At 41.1% G+C, this 20,243-nt stretch overlaps 1 protein-coding gene and 1 long non-coding RNA gene across 5 annotated transcripts in view; both read right to left on the bottom strand.

The window, feature by feature from the left end:
* Positions 1 to 2,221: 2,221 nt before the first annotated feature.
* Positions 2,222 to 10,772, bottom strand: LOC121349105. Its single transcript, XR_005954459.1, has 4 exons — positions 10,414 to 10,772; positions 10,058 to 10,240; positions 7,951 to 8,188; positions 2,222 to 2,630 (listed from the first exon to the last, which is right to left on the bottom strand). It is a non-coding gene; the product is annotated as an uncharacterized LOC121349105 (long non-coding RNA).
* Positions 10,773 to 18,711: 7,939 nt separating this feature from the next.
* The window catches only part of LOC121349087 (golgin subfamily B member 1-like), a 32,660-nt gene continuing 31,128 nt past the window's right edge, over positions 18,712 to 20,243 (bottom strand). For all 4 annotated transcript variants that reach the window (XM_041459176.1, XM_041459177.1, XM_041459178.1 and 1 more), the window contains 2 exons: positions 19,806 to 19,920; positions 18,712 to 19,331 (listed from right to left, as the gene is read on the bottom strand). In XM_041459176.1, the coding sequence (XP_041315110.1) occupies positions 19,173 to 19,331; positions 19,806 to 19,920 (274 nt within the window). In that variant the 3' untranslated portion in view covers positions 18,712 to 19,172. The remainder of the gene's footprint in view (positions 19,332 to 19,805; positions 19,921 to 20,243) is intronic.

The following is a 20,243-nucleotide window of genomic DNA, read 5'->3' as shown; positions in this document are numbered from 1 at the left end:
TCCACTTTCACATCCTCAGAGAGAGGGTTGGGATGTGGGTATCAGTTGCTTCATGTGCTGTGAACAGTGGCAAGCGTGGAGTTCTGACTCAGCCACCCATCAGGGGCTAAGGATTGAGAAATTTGGGCAATCTGCCCCAAAACAAAAGCCTGCTCCATTAGGCACAACTCCTCCATGCAAATTAATAACTTGAAGCCTGGTGACCCAGCACTTCTGACTTAAAGTTGAGATTCCCCAGGCATAAAAGCAACACAGGCAGGATAAAGCCTCAGGCTGTGAGGGAAAGCATAACACAGTTATCTCCTGCAATGCCCTGAGTCAATGTGCTGCAAATGCCAACATCTGCAAGGCTGGTGACTCTTGTGGAGCATGACCACACATTATGTGTTTGAAGGCTTCAAAAGGGAACCAAAATTGAAGTAAAAGTGCCTTAAAAGTGCCATCAGGACCCCCACATTGCCCACCCCTCCCAGAAGCAAACCCATAAACAAGGATCAATAAACAGGCTCATTTTAGAGCAGATTAAGTCACTGCAAAGTATTTTTCAACCAAATTACCAACCATGTTTTTAAAGACTTCAAAGGACCCAGTTAATTATTCCCTATCTCCTATTACCCCTTCTTCCATCAAATCTCTTTTTAAGTGAGACATCCCTCCCTTTGGCCAAAGGGTCTTGGAAGTGGCTCTGGAGATCCCTCTCCTGCCTGTCCAAATCTTTTTTATGTTCCTGGACTGAAAGTGCAGCTTGTTCTACTCTGCTTTCTTCCAACACTCATCTGAATGTTAAATTTGCTTGCTGTGAGGAGCCTGCTGATTCCAATATTCCTTATTCGCAAATCTTTTTTATGTTCCTGGACTGAAAGTGCAGCTTGTTCTACTCTGCTTTCATCTGAATGTTAAATTTGCCCACTGTGAGGAGCCTGCTGATTCCAATGTTCCTTATTCCAGGGACACAGATGCATTTCCCCATCTCTGCTCTGCTGTTCCCCATTGATGTGAAGGGGGTGTCACTTTCCTCACTTCCTAAGTATTGGAAAACAAATTCCCATGTGGCAGTGGTTGCTGAAGCACCACAATGATGGCACAAGTGCTGCAGCTCGCTTGATTCCCCGTTATTATGTGCCCAAGGAGCAGCTTATCAGGGAGGATGCAGCCAGAAGAATGGGAAACAGGGACCTCCCGTGGCTTTAAACTGAGACATGAATGTAGCACACAGGAAAGCATCCTTCTCAAAGTGCCTCTCTCTGACTGGCACAGACAACGCAGGAGGGGATGTAAATGGAATTAAGTAACTGCATCCAAAGCCGGAGCTGCTTTGATGCATGAAACAAGGCAGAATTTCAAAGACCATTCACACATTTAGTGGCAGGTGTGTGTTGCTGCTGCTTATTAGAAAAGTCCCCAGCTGCTTTCTGTGAATTCAGCTCGGGGAGGCGGCGCGTTCCAGTTCCAATCTGCATTCTGGGACAGGTAGCAGAGACCAATTAATCATGAGAACTCCCTCGGATGGTCTCACCTTCTTTTGTCTTTGAACAGCACGAGGGAAAATAAAAATGGGTCATCAGCGCCTTAGCAAGAGGCTACAACATCCTTGCCTTGAGAGATGTTACACTTCCAGCACAGATGTGAGGTGCAGGGAGCAGCAAGGAGCTGCTCAGTGCCAGAGCGCTTCATCCGTGGGTAGGCATTGTTTGTCTGCAAGGCAGCACCAAAACACTGTTTTATAGCAAGGACATTGGAGAAAAGGGGATTTGGGAATCAAGGTGAAGGCCAAGTGCCACACAGGATGTGCTTCCAGGCAAGGAGCAACAAGTAGATGAGAAAAGCAGGTCTGTGGATAAAGCAGACAAAAAAGAGGTAGAAATGGAAGAAAGGTGTCCCACAAGGCATAGAACTACATTATCCTTCACTTGGTTTACACAAAGAGAGTGAGGAGGGGCTGCACACAAATCCAAGGGGGAGGAGAGACAAAGAAATGACAACTCAAGTTCTGACTTAGCAGAAATCGGCCAAAGTGTGCAGCTGGAACAAAAACAAGAACAGAAGGAAGAGATTCCTTGGGACTGACAGAACAGGATGAAACCTGTGTTACATTTATTTGAGAGAGCAAGAAGAATAGGAAAAGGAAAAAAAGAAAACCAACCAGACAGCTCTACAAGCATGATTTGAATAATAAAAATAGCAGGAGTAGCAGGAGATAGTTGGCATGGATCACTTAGCAAATTATAGCTAAATTGCAGCATGGATTTACCCACAGAGAGCTGGCCTAACAAATCTCCCACTGCCTCACTGAGGAAGCAGCAATAACAGGAGAGGTTTGGCAGAGAGAAGATCTGCAGGTATAATTACATGGCTTGCAGGAAACATTGTTATTTACATACATATTTATATCTATATGTGTATAAAACCAGCTGGAAATGAAACATCAACAGGGGAGCAACTACCACAATCAAACTCCAGGCAGTGCAATAGCAAAGAACAGGAATAAATTAAAAGATTTTACATTACAGGACAGGAGTAAAGGGTCTTGAATCACAAGGCATATTCTGCACTATTCCAAGGAAAACAGTTGGGAATGTGTGTGGGCAAGAACCGCAAGAGAGGAGATGTTTTGTGTTTCCCACCAAACACTGGGAAAAAAAAAAAAAAAAAAGAAAAGAAAATTAGGTTTTGAGCAGATAACATTTGGATTTGGAGCCTTAAATTTCAAGGCTGAAAGTCTGTGATGAATTATCCTGACTTCATACACGAGGCAGTGCCAAGGAATCTCACCCAGTAATTCCTGTCTGAACAACCACATATCCAGGAAAAATACTTAGTCTCAATTTAAAAACTTCAACAAATTCACTGTGTCCATAGGTTAATTGTTCTGATAGTTAATTACTCTCAGCCAGTCTGAAACATACCCTGAACTACTCTGTCTCCAGTTCCCAAACTCTGGGGTTTGGTGCATTTTGCTTAATTTCTCTCTGCTATCCTTTCCCCAAAAGTTCTACAGCTTTTCTCCAAGTTCCCTTACCTTGGAGCAGGTCGGGCTTTTTTAGTTTCTCATTATTCATGATGATTTTGAGATTCCAAATCATTCCTGGAGTATTTTTTTTTCCTAATCTTTCCAAGTTTCTTTTTTTTTTTTTTTCTCTCCACATAAGGCAGACACAATTTACTGGCCAATGCCAAATCATTCCTGGAGTATTTTTTTTTCCTAATCTTTCCAAGTTTCTTTTTTTTTTCTCTCTCCACATAAGCCAGACACAATTTACTGGCCAATGCTTAATCACACACAGCGACCTGTGTGTGATTAGGCATTGTGTAAATCTCATTAAAAATAAATACAAATGAAAGCAATTGCATCTTAATATGAACCAGAAGTCTGAATTCTACAATCTGACTTCCAGTAGAGTTAACCCTGATTCAGGCTTTTTTCCTGACTTTTTACACTTAATCAGAGGAGAATCTGGGGCAACTGCACAGCTCTGATTAGAGCCAGGGAAAAAAAATTGGACAACACAGGAGGTTCAACAGAGGATAACTGAGATAATAATGCCTCTAAATGACAGCAAAAGAAGGTTAAACATGCTGTGGAGAAGAGAAAATTAACAGAAGACCTCACTGAAATACCAAATACCCTTAGGGAACAGAAAGGATGAATTTTAGTAGACTGGCAATTTAATAGAGAACTATGCAAGCATGATTAATTAATTAACATCTGTATTAGTTAATGACAACCAAAAGCTCTGTGTTAATGCTGAGCTGTAGGAGGAGGAAAAACAAAAACAGCAGAGAACTTTCTATGTTTTAATGCAGAAGTTTAACAAGTGAGATTGATTTTTGTTATAATAAAAGAGCTCTTTGTTTGGAGAGATATAAGGTTTAGTCTGACTAAACTAGCAGTTAATTAATATAACCATGACACCATTATGATTGATAAATGATGTATAATTGAGTAGACTTTAGCAGGATACCTCTGTAGGAAAGAAAGGTTGCTGCCCACTGTTTTTATTTCAGTTCTATTGACCATGACAAATCCCAGGTCTTTAAATATGATGCCAATCTAATTTTAGCTTTTGGGAATCAGTTTCCAAGTGAGTATCTTGGACAGCAAAGCCAATAGAAATGATTTAGCCACTAATTCTTTTGTGCTTGAGGTTTTTGTTTATTTTTGGAGTGGTTTTTGTTGTTGTTTTTTGGGGGTTTGGGGTTTTTTATTTTGTTTTTTAATCCATGAGATTTCAGCAATTCAATTTAAAAAATTAAAAAATAAGAAAGAAAAATGGCTCAGCTTTCCTGGCAGCAGCCCAGGGTTCTCACAATGAACTCCTGCAGTTTTTGGTTTAGCCTCTTTAAGATTCCTGTGCCTGGGGAATGGCAACAATCTCTCCAGCACTACGAAGTGTCTTTGGAAGCTACTTTTGGACATTTCACTTTTTGCAGGGAGTACCATTTGAAGCAGTGCTCATTTTGAAATGCTTCCCAATTTAAATACAACTCCCACAATAACCTTGACACTGCTTTTGCCAGGGCACAGAAGCCCAGGAGCAGCAGCACCTCACTGCCTTGATGTTTTGCTGGGACAGAGCGCAGAAAGTCACAATGAAAAGAATTAGAAGCAAATGCCAAAAGTGCATTGCCCCGACAATAAAATCATGATGAAACTGTTACTGTGACACCCATTTTTAGCTCTATTTACAGCAGAATTCCCTTGCATAGATACAGCTCACTAATAAAACCAGGGAGAAAGCTTTTCTTATGGACATTTGACAATTCCTCCCAGTAAAATCTCTGACATCTGTTAAGAAGCCTTCAGTCCAGGTTCATAAAGCACAAAATAAATCCTCACTAAACACACAGTCCAGGTTGAATTTTGTTCCCTTCCTCAGGCTACCCTCCTGCTGCAGTCAAAGCTTTCTTGGAGGAGACTGTAAAGATTTAAGGCAAGAACAATTTTTTAGTGCAAAAAGTAGAAATTTGGCTCATTTATTGCACCTTTTGTGTGTAACTGTGACATCCTCTGGCAGGTAGTGGGGAGGAAAACTCCCCACTCAATAAACTGCAGTGTCCCAGAGCTCTGAATTTATGTAAGTTCTTGTTCCAACAAACTTTACCAACATATTTGCCCAGCGTGAGCCTCAGAGTGATATTTGCCTAAAAAATAGTTTTGAGAGAGGAAAAGAAGTAATTCAAAGCAAGAAATAAAGGCAGAGGTGTTTACTGCTATTCCTCCTTTTTCTAATAGGACTGAAAGCAGCACTGGTCAAAGTTACTTTACACTTGTAAAAGAGGCAAAGCAATGACAGATGAGGAAAAAAATTAGACTGGAATAGATCTTTGGAGTTCATGTTCCTCATGTTCCTCAAGTAAAGGGTTTTGTTGAGGAATTGCTCCTTAATCTTCCTAAAGACTGAGACAAGGCTGATTGACCGTGGTTCCCATCCTCCTTTTTCCTGTCATATTCGTTAATTCACGAGAATTTATTGTAAAAAGTTGTAAAACCATCAGGTGAATGATGCAAGAGTGCTGGTCCAAGCCTAGAGAAAGAGGTATTACTGAATTTTGGCCACAGATGAGAACTCCTGTTCCTCAGCACACACCACATCCCCTCTCCTGATGCCGAAGCTCCACAAAACAAGAGGGCAATGCAATAAAATCCTGCCAATGGAAGGGGCAGCCAACACCCCCCTGGTCTCCCACTTTGCTTGGCATCAGCTGTGATGGTTGCCAGGACCATTCACGAGACAATTCCACTCACTAACCCATCTGGAAGCTAATTAGTCATCGTGGAACAAAAGCAGCCCTTTTGTTTGGCCAGGGCAGGCAGAAGGAATGGCAGCAGAAGTGCTGAAGGGGGAGGAAAAGCCCCTGCCCTGCTGATGGCAGCAAGCCAACAGTTCAGCTTGGAAGTCTGGGAAACTGCAGCCTCAAAACCTTTAGGATCCTAAAATAGTTCTCTAAAGCAAATGTTAGCCCAAAGAGCTATTGTTTTAAGCACAGAAAAATAATCTTTTAAATAATTTTGAAGTGGTCAGATGAGGGAACTTTAATCCTTCTCTAGCTGCTGATGAAAATGAATGATGCATCCATTCCAACCTGCTTTTCAGACGTGAACCACAGGGCTAGAGAGGAGCTGGTTTGTCAAGCTGATGCACAAAACTCTGCTGTCAGGAATGGCACTTAAATATTAACTAGCAGCCTTCCTACCGTGAGCACATCCAGAGCAGAGGAGAGATGGTTTATTTATCCTGCATGGAATTTGAAGTAAAACTTCATCCAAACGAAATCACGTCCATGGTGCCATCTGGGTTTGTTCCAGAAGGATTATCATTCTGGATTGTTTTATTCTGGGGAAAAAGCTCAGTGAGGATTGTGACTTTGAGACTGCAGCATGTAGAGACTTCAGGAGGTGATGTACTTGTGTTATAAACTGCATTTCTTTGTGAGAGATTTTTATTTCTCCAAGAGCCATTTCCCAGACTTCAGAAACAGGTCTCTGTTTCTGAAATAAAAAATCTGTAATTTCACTATTCATTATTTTTTTCCCTAAACTGATCCCTGCTCTTCACAAACTCCCCACTCAGCCTCTGTACGTTCTCCCAGTGATATCAGCTGTTGTCTAGGAAACCCATCTTTGTGTTCTCCGAGCATCCCGGCCCGACAAGGAAAGAAATCCCTTTGCATCCCTGGGTCACATCACGTTAATTCAGCAGCTCTGGGGGAGAGCCAAACAGCTGATTTAGGGAGCAACCTGCACAGCAAAATGCTCTTTACAGGACAGCCAGAGTGAAGGAGCTTCCAGAAGGAAATCCTTCCTGACCATCCCCAAGAGAGGCTGGCTGGACAGGGAATTGCCCACATTCAAGCTGATCTCTCATCTTGGGCATTTCACAGAGCAGTGGAAGCCAGGACTGGCTGAAATTCTTATCTGATTTAATTAGAGGCTTCCAAGCCTTTTAAGAGCATTGTTTTTTCTGGGCCAGATAGGAAATCAATTAAGAGTAAATCTGCTAAATTCACAGCCTGATCGTGAACAGCTCTCTAGAAAACTGCTCAGTATCAGCATCAACTTCAGTGAAACCATGTGTTACTTCTTGGCAAAGAAGGGTTATTTGCCAACAGCTTTTTTCTTTATTTTTTTCTTTTTTCTTTTTTTTTTTTTTTTGCTGCAGGGCTGCAACAATGAAGCAATCTAAGGTTTGTACATATGTACAAACACACACACAATGTACAGAAGACACAGCTGGAAGAAGCCATGAGGAATAATCTTGCTACTCCCATCTCAAGGAACAATCAGCTTTGGTTCTGTCTCAGACTGCTCTAAAAAATGCCCTTTAGGATGGGTGCTCTGTGAGGACCAAAAGTGAGAAGACACCCATAGATTGTGTAAAAGCAAAAGGGAGAGTGTTCCTTCTGTCCCAAAAGAGCACAGATATCTAAAAAAACATGGCAACAGAGAGCAGGAATGAATGGATTTCAAATAATTCCTTTTAGCACAAGTAGATTATTTGTTGTCTATACCTACTGACACCGTCTCCGTGACTTTTTAATGATTTACCACACTCCTGGTCCCTTGCTCCAGGGAAAGCAAGCCTGCATTAAAATGATAATAACAAAAACAGCCCTAATCCTGGTGATTTATAGTCTCTTTCTGAGCTGTGCAAATGATCCACTGTCCTCAGAATATTAAAGCTATTTGCCATTCAGACCCAGATCCGATTTTCACAGAGGACCTCTCCCATTAATTGAAGGTTAGATCAATATCACTATTTGTAGTGTGTTTGAAATACATGCCAGGAGACATTTCCATATTAAAATTCAACAACATATTACACTGACAAACTCGTTCTTGCCTGAGGCCAACCTTAAACAGGAGCTATTTTACCCTGTTAATCTCATTCTCCTCCACAGCAGCTCCTCACCTCGCTGGGCTCGTCTTCCACCTTCACAAATTTAACTCACCTCAAAGCTTGCACCTTTCATTGTTTGTTGTCACCACGTTACAGTTCTGGTCTTCTTTGTGTTCTTTGTCTTCTTTCTTCTGTGTCTTCTGGAATGTCCTGCTAAACCAGCACAGAGGGATGTGGAATTTGGGTGGTTTTCACTGCTCTGTGCTTTTGCACCCTGGTCAGTGTGATGGAGACTCGGCCACACTGTCACGCTCTAGACAAGGCTCAGCACCTCTGCCCAGCTTTTCTGCCTGTAGATTGGCAGAGAAATCAAGAGCTTTACAAAAAATGAATGCAGGCAAAACAGAATTTTAGCATTTTAGAGTTACAGCAACAGCTGGTCAATTAAGTGGGACCCAAATCTTGCTCCCACCTTGCCCTTCACTGCAGCCAGCCACGTGTCTCAGCCAGCAGCATGGGGGCAGACAGCCTGGATGACCTCAGGGGCCTCTTCTATCCCTGTTAAGAAGGGAAGTGCACTGGGAGTGGAATCAGAAATGTGAATGCTGCCCACTAGAACCTTTTTTAATTGTCTCAAGAGTATTTTCCACTCCTCTTGTTGGATGGGAATGCACAATCAGGAGGCCCAGGTAATGAGATCTGCAGGCTTTGCTTTTTACATGAAATGCTCATCAGGATCATCCATTATTAACCTCTGCAGCAAAAGATCACCAGGCCCTTTTCCTCTTTCATTAAAAGTTTGCCAGAATGAAAAAGGGGTCAGTTTATCCCAAGCATGGTGTCCTCAGTGACCTCAAGAAGTTTTCCTCAAAGGTGATTTGTTTTCACCACTATATATTTTTCTCTCTTCCCTCCCTATTCTGCACACGTGAGGTAAAGCAAATGTCATTTCTTCTTTGAAGCTCCAATTAACATGACCAACAACCATTTTAATGAATGGTTAATGATTAGTTTCAGGATTTTCCATTTCTATTTTGCATCTCAAAAACACTGCTGCTTTTTAAAAAACATATTTTCTTGTATCTGGAGATTCTTAAAATGTCAGTAAGGCCCTATCAGCAAGGCCCTAACAGAGAGTTCGCTATGTTTTTCCAAGAAAATTTCATCACAGTTGGAACATCTAACTTGGAAGCAAAAATGGAGGGAAACCTCCCTTTTACCAGGAAAACATCCCTGATGGGAAATGCAGAATTGAATTGCAGAGTCAGAGGAGACTGAAGGCTCAGCAATCACTTCCAAAACTCCCATTTAAAATCTCAGTGTCAAATACTCAGTGGATTTAATAAATTGCATCCACAGAAGCCACTGCACCTGGGCTGGTTTATATGTAAGGGAACCTTCATGTGGATGCATGCTTTCCTCTACAATTTACTCCTAAGAAAAGAAGGTGTTTCCCTTTAGAACAAAAAAAAAAAAGTGTGAGTGGGAATGCCTGCTTCTTCTTGTATTGGATAGATTTTTCTTTCATTTAGAAAGAATAACATTCAAATGATGATGACTATTTTTCCTTGTTAAAGCAATTCTGAGAATTAATGGAAGCTTATTACCAAATAAAAAAAGAAGCAACCGTGGAAGTAACAAAATAGTTTGTATAAAACACAAATTAAACTTTGAAAACCTAAAGAACATCCTTCATTAATACTGAAACAAGGGCAAGTAAATTCTTGGCAAATTTAATGGAATTTTGCTTTCATCCTGTGGGGACTGCAAATGTAATTTGGCTGCAGAGACATGAGGACCAGGGTTGTTGCTCTTGACCATCACACCTACAAGAAGTCGAGATTGAAATGTAACTAATGATGCTCAGGCAGGTGATTAGGCCAGCTAATAGTGCTGTTCCTACATGTAAGGTGATTTATTAGCAACCTGAGCAGTCATACAAACTGAAACCAGAATAATAAAGTAAAATTCACTCAGAGGCTGAGGAAAATATGATTTCCATTTGCTTGAGAAGACATGGATACTGGGAATTTGAGCTGACTGCTGTTCAAAAGCAGGAATGAAGGTAAAATCAACCTCTCTCACTTTAGGTAGCTAGAGCAGAACTTTGAAAAACCCCTTTTTGACAGATTTGCAGCTTTTACCATTAAGAGACCATTTGAATAAGGAAAAATCACCTTAAGATGGAACTGGCAGCAATAAAAATGTTAAAAAATCACCTTGATCTTCACAGTACTTGGAGGCAAACTGTCCTCTCCTTCTGCATATGATCCCAAATCCCAGGATACACACAGTGGTTCCTCCAGAGAGGACACTTTTCCCACAGAGATCCTCATGGAAGTCAATATCACATTCCACAATACCATTTTAAGTGGTTTCATGGATACCTGTGGATTCCAGCCCTGAGTGGAAAGAAGTTTCAACACATTATTTCTCTCTTCATCCCCTTCTTTTTCCTACTGTTAAAATGAGATGAAGCCTCACTAGCCCAAGCTGCCTCCCTGAAAAAACTCCAGGAAAAAGACAGCTGTGTGAGGCTAGGAGAGCAAGGACAAGGACAGCACCTTCCACTCACCTCCTCTGGAACCTCAGCATGGTAATTATACAAGCAAAATACTCCTGGGCATCAGCACCATTCATTGCCAATGGTGAATTCCTTCCCCTGTCCATCAGGAAGCTCCATGCCCTTTTCAAGAGAGGAGGAGGAGGCTGCAGTTGCTGTTTCCAAATCCAATGCCACATAACATGAAGTCCATGTTTTCCACTCAAAATGAGTAAGGCATTTCTGATACCAAGCCTGCACACAAACAGTTGGATTTTAGACACATTGCTGGCACATGGAATGTCTCCAAAAGGATTTGGAAGGAAGAGTTGGAAAAACTTTAGGGTCTGCATTAACACAAACTGAAGGGACAGCCAATTTGGGTTGTTTTTTTTTTTAATGAATACTGACAGTTACTACTCCTGGGTCCCCTCCTGAACTGTGGTTCTTCTGTGAACACCATGTCATGCTTTCTTTGGGATTTCATTTAAAAGAAAAATCACCCAAGCCAGTGGATACCTTTCCATTAATCCAGGCCAGGTTTTTACTGACAATATTAGTTGGAGATGATACCCTAGGATAAATTCTTTTACACTGATGGCAGGGCTGCAACAATGCAGCAATCTAATGTTTACACATATACACAAACACACACACACAAACTCCAGTACTGAATTTCAGAAGTTAATGCCTTCACCACTAAAGTCAACTTTTAATGAAAACTATGCTTTCAAATAAAGAACACGTAAATTACCAATAATTCATAATTATTGTAATGAATTTAATGCCATCAGTAATAAACAACAAGCCTTGAAACCCAGATTTATCACTGCATGTAATGATGGAGAAGCAGCCCCAGACACGTCTCCTGCAGGAGCTCTACCTCCTCTTTGTTGGAAACTGGGCTGTTCTGATGGTCTGGTGGTGGTTTTTATCTCCCAGCTGTATTCCCTCCCAGTCACTCCTGCTGTCAAGCTCACAATTTAATTAATTTATTTACACTGTTGCTAGATGGATGCATAATCTTCCAATTAAATATACACCAAAAGTGGGCACCAAGGGAAGTGCAGAGCCACATCTCCTTTTCCCTAGGTGATTCTATACCTATATTCTGCATTTAAATCACACTTACTTCTATCCCTGGATAAATTTACCATGTGGACTTTTGGCCCAAAGCCATAAGTTTTTCAAATACAGCCTGAGTAATGTATTTTTTATTACATTACTTTCAGTAAGTAATATATTACATTATATTAAATAATAATATTTAAAATATGTGAAATATATTTCATATAATAAAAATAATTGCTTTTTAAAATTTTTACTCATATTTTTACAGCCATATTAAAATAGACAGAAAGCATGCAAGAGCAAATCTGCCAAACTCACATTTATTCACCAAATTCAACCAAATTCACTGGGTTGGGTGTTTATTCTCTTTTTAGGTCATTTTTTTTTCTGACCTAACACAAAACATCAGGATAGTTTTATGGATAAGTTTCTTTGAAGAATATCCTAAAAACAAGTATTATACCCTAGAAACAAGTATTATTATTCCCCAAAATGAACTTAAATGGAAAAGAGATCCTCTCTAAATTTGAAGCACCTACAGTATCAACATCTGTCCAGAGCTGGAGTTATTAATTAAAATCACCAGCTGTTTGAAACAATTCAATTATATATCAACCTTCTAAGAAAAAGAAATAATCAGATATTTCTTGAACTGGGCTTTGGGATGCCAGGCCATCCTTCATTTGGAGGTTTGGAATACAAATGTAGGGAGAAGTTGAATAAACCAGAAAGCAATTATGTGAAAGTTAAAAAATATATATCCATAAATCAGATGTAAGAAGAAAACTACTGCTACTTCAGACAGGAAAGAAATAAGGGAAGAGAAGGAAACCTCTGTGCTTACATAACTCCCAAAATATGGGTGGTTTCAGCAGTGAGGAAGAGACCTGGACTCATAAAGCAGGAGCCTGCCTAAAAGTGTGGCACTTCCCAAGTTTTCCCTCAAAACCAGGCACGATCAGGCCCTGCACAGCCCACGAAATCTGACCTCATGATAACCAGAATGTTAATGGATAGCGATACTCTAGCAGAACCAAAAGAATGCAGTGCTGATTTTAGAGGTGATGAGAGTTAAATGTGAGCAGCAGGCACACTGGCAAAGAGAAATTACCGAGGAGGAAATATCCCAAATTATCCCAGCATTTCTATTAAACATTTACGTTGTCACCAGTGCCAGAAAACGCTGGGTCCCCACGCCTTCCCTCCCATCCACTGTCAGCTCCTGGGAACAAATGCCCAGGGATGGACAATGGCCTGTGCTCTTTTCCAGCTGGAATATTGTGAATTGAAGCACAGGAGAGCAGGAATGCTCCATTGCACGGCTGCCTGTGCTCCTCCTCCATTCCCACGGCCGCCCATGCATCCCACACTATCATTGCTGTCATTGGCAATGAAGGGATGGGATATTTTCAGGTTAAGAACGATTTATTCTTCAGATAAATCAGTCTTAGAGGCTGAGAGACTTTAAAGGAGGAAGCCATCAGCTATAGCTCAAGAGTAGTCACAAGTTTCTTGGTTATAAAGCAATATATAATTTTCTAACTTAACAGACCGTTGTTACAGGGTTGATTTTGTTTTTCTATCACCTTTTCTTCCTTTGGTGCACTGTGGATACTTTTGTCTAATGGGCTTCTGTCTCACATCACACATATACTTTTGTTACAACTTGTAAACCCTTAGCTTATTCTACACAACCACATCCCTACATTATAAACCCTTCACCATTTTATCAATACAGTTTCTTACTTACTTAAGGCATATTCTTACAACCATAGAAATATAAGTTTACAATTTTTCTGCTTAATGTTTGTGTATTGTATTTTTACATCAATCTAAGTTTCTCCCAGGGCTGCAAATGAAACTCTTCAGTGTCTGTGGAAGTTCCTATTTTTCTGATTCCCACACTGCACCATTCCCACTCCTGCTCCCCCTCACACACCCAGTCTCAGCCTTTGGGGACCCTCCTTTTGTACCCTGTGGATGGCTGGGCACTGCACTGCTGTGCTTTTGTCCCATTTTTGGCACGTTACCCAGGAATTCTCTTGTTTCCTCCACATCCTGGTGCTTTCAGGAGTAGGATTTCCAAGCACTGGGAAGGAATTTGCGGCTTGAATCAAAATCACACAAGGATCCACAATCACCCTTTTTGTCTTATTTGGAGTAAACACAACAGTTATCAACTCTGTTTCTTGTCCCTTCCCTACCAGTCTGGGCTAGGGAGCCACTTCCACAAGTAATTCCTCCATCCAAGAGACAAAAAGAAGGAAAGCTTAAGCTGCAAGAGCCCATTCAGTACCTGACCATTGTTTGAGTTACAGCACTGCCTGAGGCCTCCACCAAGTTACACCCTAAAAATAATCCCACTACAGGAAAGCACATCCCACCTTTTTAACCTTCCTTAATTCCTTCTTCTCAGTTTCCGAGGGGCTGCTCTTGCATCCAGCATTCCGCAGAGAAGGAACAGGCACTGGTGTGTGCTGTGCGCAGGATGATCGCCAGATGCAGATGAGGGAACACAAAATATGGCCCTACAATTCGATTTTTTATTTTTTTTTTCCCTACAGGAAAATGTTATTCCTTGCTGAATGCAGACAGCAGGAAAACTCTGATGTAGAAAAAAGACGGGATGTAGTTAGAAAAGTGTGCTTGCAGCAAGCAGGGAGAGAATGAAATCCAAGTACTGTGCTTCCATCTAGAGGAGTAAGTGGGCAATTTATTTATTTCCAAATATCAACTGAGGAACTCCCACTGCTCCTGGATTTGTTCATTGGGAACAGCTTGGGTCCATGGATATGGCACAGGAGCTGAGTTCAGATACCTGGATTATAACTGCACCTCATCCTAGCGAGCAGAGTACAGAGCAACCCCAGCCCTGTATTTCTCTTTCAGTAGCATTTTCTACAGGAAAACAGCACCAGGAGCATTTCCCTGTGGAGCTTCCCCCCAAACATTACAGTCTTTCCCACATACAGAGCCAGATACTTTCCAAAGAGACCAGGACACTTGGGATATTTAAGATATTTAGCAGCTTCTCCTGCAAGCACACCTTGTTGCCTGCACCTGGGACATCTTGGAACTGGCATTTCCCCCAGAGCTCATTGCACAATGCCAAGGAAGTGGTGCTGGACGGGGAATAAAGATGCCTTCTGACCACCCAGACATGAAATGCTAACTTTTGGCAACAGAAAAACATGCTTCAGGAAAAAAAAATAATAAAAGCCCTCCTCTCAAAGGATCAGTATAGGGATAGGAAGCCCCAGTCTGTCCTTTCTTCTGGAAGTGAGTGAAAATGCCACCTGAGATGTGGGCATCACCCATCCTCTTGCTCATGCAGGTCAGTTCTAAGGAGAGAAAATGACCCTCTCCCCTGCACTTCACAGGCTTTGTTCCCAATTTCAGTAATTTAATATTTCTCCAATTCACCTCTGATGAATTGCAACCTGTATTTTTTTTAAACTTTAGCTTCTATCACTGTCAAATGTTTTGCCTCAGTAGGAACTTCATGACTGCCAAGTATGTGTAAATATAAAAACAAATAAAACACCCACCTTTCCCACATCATCCCAGTTAATGATGATTCCACATTCATTGGGATGTTCCAGTGTCAGGATCACTCTTTTACTTTGTGCTTCATTCCCTACATTGCTGTATTTTTGACCCATTCCAACCATAACACCCTGAAAAGCACTAATTATTCTAATATTAGTGCAGTTTGTCAGGAACATCATGGACAAAATACCATTTTTAACTCAAAACTTCCTGTTCCTGCTCCTGCCCTCACAGAATGCACCCCCAAAACATGCAAGGAACTAAAATGAGAATTTGTGGGTAACTACTTTGCAATAATTCCATCCATAAACCCTCCAGAAATACCAAGGCAGCTTCAAAAATGAAGTGCTGCTTCTGCTCACACAGGAGCCCAGCCGAGGTGAGCATCAGCAAACTCATGGCTCTCCACAAGGAATGGGTCCTCTGTCATTGCACAAAGGAATAAATGGAAGGAATTAGAGGTGGAAAAGATACCATTTCTCTAGATTCACTTATTTGGTTGCTCTCTAAGTAGTTCCATTATTCTGCCTTTTAACAGTGAGGTTCCCCCTTGGTGTAAGTCAAATGGTTTTGAAAAACTCATTAATATAAAGGGGAGACAGATCATCTAAAAGAAAAATCACTTATTAAATACTGATTTTACTAAGTTTATCACATTTGCATAAGGAAGTCTGTCATGATTGCCCCAGATAATATCACAAGATATGAGGTAAAATGTTATTTATCACACAGAACTTCAGGGGAGTTTTGACACCCCAGAAAAATCAAAATGTGACTCAAGATATGAATACATTCCAACAGGTGGGGCTTGTCTTCCGTAAGACACTTTCATATCATTAAAACACTATTTTTGGGAAAGAAGAAACCTAGCCATCAAAATCAATGGATCTTACCAAGCATGTGAAGCATCCACATAAATTCCCACCTGAATAGGACTTCACAAAGCAAATGAATCAGGACACTGGCAGCCTTTTGTTTCTTCCAGAGGGGAAATCTCCTGCTGCAGCCTCCAGGGTCCTGTGATCCTGTTAACTGGCGTTGTGACCATGGGCAAGCTCAGCTACAGGACACACACTTAGCTCTACTGGGACCTAAGCATAAATCTTCTAGAAAGTTCCTTTGTTTAAAATTAATTAATTGTATCCACACACCAGCTGTAACATTAGTAGCTAATGGTAAATAAACCACCAAAAACATCTGTTACTTCAAAGACTGCAGGTTTTTCCCGCAGGAAAGAAGAAACCTAGCCATCAAAATCAATGGATCTTACCAAGCATGTGAAGCATCCACATAAATTCCCACCTGAATAGGACTTCACAAAGCAAATGAATCAGGACACTGGCAGCCTTTTGTTTCTTCCAGAGGGGAAATCTCCTGCTGCAGCCTCCAGGGTCCTGTGATCCTGTTAACTGGCGTTGTGACCATGGGCAAGCTCAGCTACAGGACACACACTTAGCTCTACTGGGACCTAAGCATAAATCCCACCTCTTCCGAGGGGAAGTTATCTTCTAGAAAGTTCCTTTGTTTAAAATTAATTAATTGTATCCACACACCAGCTGTAACATTAGTAGCTAATGGTAAATAAACCACCAAAAACATCTGTTACTTCAAAGACTGCAGGTTTTTCCCGCATGGAACATTGAAAATTGATTTTTTTTTCCTTCTTTTTTTTTTTTTGAGGGTGATCATCAATCTCGAACTACAAATAACCCCCAGCAAAAGTTCTGGGGAAGCATTTGCCATGTGTTTCTAAGTGGCAGCCACTCTGCAATGCGGAGAGCTCACTCCAGGACCTATTCCATGGAAGTGGCAAACGCTCCATGAAAGTGGCTGTTCTGGGAAAAAGAACAAAAGGCAGCTGGCACAGGAACACCTCAGCTTCAGGAGCTGGCCAACACCTCCAAGTCCTGCTCTCCCTGAAATTCATGGCAAAACCCTCCCCAAGGGCAGGACCCATTATGGATCCCTGGGCTATTTTCAGGACTAGAAAACTGCCTCTTTAGGCAATTGAAAGAAGGGAAAGATTTTATTTTCCCTTCTTTGGCAACTTCACTCTGTAAGGAAAGGTATTTCAGAAATGGGAAAGGAATGAAAAGCAGCACTTGTCCAGCAAAGTTCTTGTCCCTAACAAGGCAAAAATGGATTTTATCACATAAATTTGGAAAGAGCTTTAATGTGGGAATGTTTGTCCCTTAGTTATAGTAGCTGGTGGGTTTGAACATTAATTCACATTGCCATGAATTATTTTCTCCAAAAACCCTCAGGAAAAGGTTTTGGACTGCAATAAACCCATTATTTACCAGCAGTATCCAACATCACAGCACTGCACCCAGACTCTGGCTCCAACACCACAAACCAGAGGGAAATTCAGGTCTTAAATACATCAGGAATTGCATCAGCTGAGACACTGGAATTTGAAGGCAGAGAATTTTAAACAAATTTCCTCAATTTGCTCGATCTCACAGCAAGTCAAGTCAAGCATTTAAATCATGAACTATAGCATGAGCACACTCAGGGCAATACTTATCCAGGAGAAGCTGCTCATAAATGACATGAGCTCACCTCCCAATACATTTTCATCAGCTTCTGGAATGGAGTTCACAGGATATCTATAAGTCAAGCCATTTGACTTTTTTTTCCAGTTTGTGCTTATCACAGCGACAGCACGAAGGCCTGAAGAAAGCAGGACAGAATTTCAAACACCTCTGGATCCCTTCCCACTCATTTAGCCTCAGGACAGAGGGTTGTTTTTTCTCCCCCCAGATCAAAAATCCCTCATACTGGATGAGTAAGACTGGAAGGACTGAAGGGCCACTGCTGCCTTTGGAAAACATTCTGCTTCATTGTAACATACTTAGCTAAGAAAAGCTCATTATCATTCTGCTAACACCCATTTTCAGGCTGGGAAGGGAAGTCAGCATCATCAGTACTCATGTTCCTACTGTACCTGGTGTTTATGAGTTATCTCAGTATTTGGGTGACACCAGGGCTGAACATAGGGACTGAATCAGCCACTCAAAGGAGATGAACCATCACTCTTTAAAAAAAAAATAAAAAAATTTTAGCAGAATATATTTGATTTATATAAAAATCCACACCTTTACCAGACTAAGAAATATTAAATACCATCAAAAGAAGGTGGTTTACAGTATTTACCTGCAGCAGTAACTACCTCTTTAGCAGATAAATCACTTCACTAAAATATCTCCAAGTCAACCTTGTTTCTGCTCATCAGTAAAACCGATGGAATCCTTCCTTTTCCATATTCACTGGGTTTTCCTTTTCCCACAAGATTCTTAGCTGAATTTATTGATTTGTACCTTGAAGCTGAAACATGTAAAATATGTGAGGTTGTGTCTTTAGAAGCCTGAATTTCACGTTCTGCAGCTGAGTAACATTTTGCCTGCAAGACAGGCAGTAACTAAATTTTTTAAATTTACTTGCAAGAAAAGTGCAAGTAAATTTAAAAAATACTGAACCCCCCACAAGTTACAGAAAAAAAAAATACAAAAATATAAGAAGCTGGAAATATTTATGTCACCTCAGTTGTGAATCTTTACTGAATCTTTAATCATGAGCTTACCTCATTACCACACACAGATCTGTGCATCTTGAGTTCTTTACAAACTTCATGGGAAAGAACCTTCTTAATTCTTTTATTTCCAGCCAAATAAAAGAAAAACCACCTAACCAACCAAAAAAAATCAAAAATCCAGTAGTTCTTCCTTTATTGCACTCCATAAAACTTCTTGTCATAATCAAGAAGCCAATATACAGTAATAGTCTGATATTCCTTTAGAATTTATAGTTTAACTCTTAAAATAAAATTTGTATAGAAAAGATATCATTTACAACCCATTCAGTAGTAATCAACCATTATGTACCCACAAACGATATTAAATAACTTGTATGCAGCAGTTTCCTTATAGGGCAGAGGGGAATATTTTCTCCTTACAAATATAATATCCCACTGTAAAAGAGCAATTCAAGTCAACTTTGGAGCAAGTGTGATATGCAGGAATTTCACTGGAGAAGCTCGAGGTTCGGTGCAGTGTCCCAGGGATTTGTACAACTGTGTCCAGTGCATAGCAGAACAGCAGCATGTGAGGAGCCTCGGGGCTGGGACTGGCACTGCCCGCAGGGAAAGGAGCCACCCGTGGAGGGCAGTGGATTCAGAGCACACCAGCGAGGCACAGGACAACAAGGAGGTGTAGTGTGACCAGGTAGGTGAGGAATAAATAGCGGGACTTGGCTCGGGCCGTCAGCAGCTTGGAGCAGTAAAGGCTTCGCCCCCGGAGCCAGCGGCGCAAGGAAAGGGCTCCTCCTTTCATCTGAGGAAGAGACAAAAGTTAGCAGAGGAAGAATCAGGAATACAAACAAGGAACAGCTCCCCTGCAGCCTGGATTTCTGAGGCACTACAAACTTCTGTCTCTGACACAGCAATTGACCCCAAAACACAAGCGAAGCCAAATACCAAAGCACAGATGATTTGAAGGCCCCAAACCCAGCACTAATGAGAGGGGAAGGAATGAATCCAAGCTGTGTATTATGCAGCTCCACACACCAACATGCATACTGCATTTTGGGCATGCATAATTAAATGCAGACACAGTTTATTTAATGGCCACACATGTAGTATAAATATGATTACATACAGTTTTTAACCTGGACATATGCAGTGTGTGTTCTGGCACGGCTCACACAGCTGCTGGTCTTGGACTCACAGCCCCAACAGAAAGAAATGAAGGATGTTTTTCCACCACCTTTAAGGAGCTGAGGGTTTTTAAAGGCTTTCATTCCCTTACCTTTCTCACAACAACGTGTTCACTGGGATTGATAATTAAGGCTTCCCTCTCCTCCTCATCTTCCATCTGGACAGTGTAGTCACTGGGGACAGACCTGTAACTGCCTACTTCAAATCTAGAAGAAAATTCAAGGCACAGACACATGTACTGCTGAATTATCTCCTCTTTTAAGTATTGAATTGACACAAAAGCCATTATTTTGCATATTAAAATGACTAAGGGAAGGTCCCCACAAAATGCTGACTCACTTTATCCTGCCAGGTCTTTTTCAGTCTCCATTTACAATCTACTCTCAAGGTGCTTCATTTATTCAGAATTAATCTCCATCATCACCAGCTGACTGAACAGTGATTTTCAGGTGATGGTAGTGAGGGACCCTTTATTTATGTAGGTGCATAATAATATTTTCAATCTAACCAGTGGCTCTACTGAAGTTGT

This window comes from Pyrgilauda ruficollis, unplaced genomic scaffold, assembly GCF_017590135.1.
Source record: "Pyrgilauda ruficollis isolate IOZ18807 unplaced genomic scaffold, ASM1759013v1 scaffold132, whole genome shotgun sequence".
In the NCBI taxonomy this organism is placed as follows: domain Eukaryota; kingdom Metazoa; phylum Chordata; class Aves; order Passeriformes; family Passeridae; genus Pyrgilauda; species Pyrgilauda ruficollis.
The sequence above is the reverse complement of the archived record's forward strand: the minus strand, read 5'-3'. Positions and strand labels throughout refer to the sequence as shown.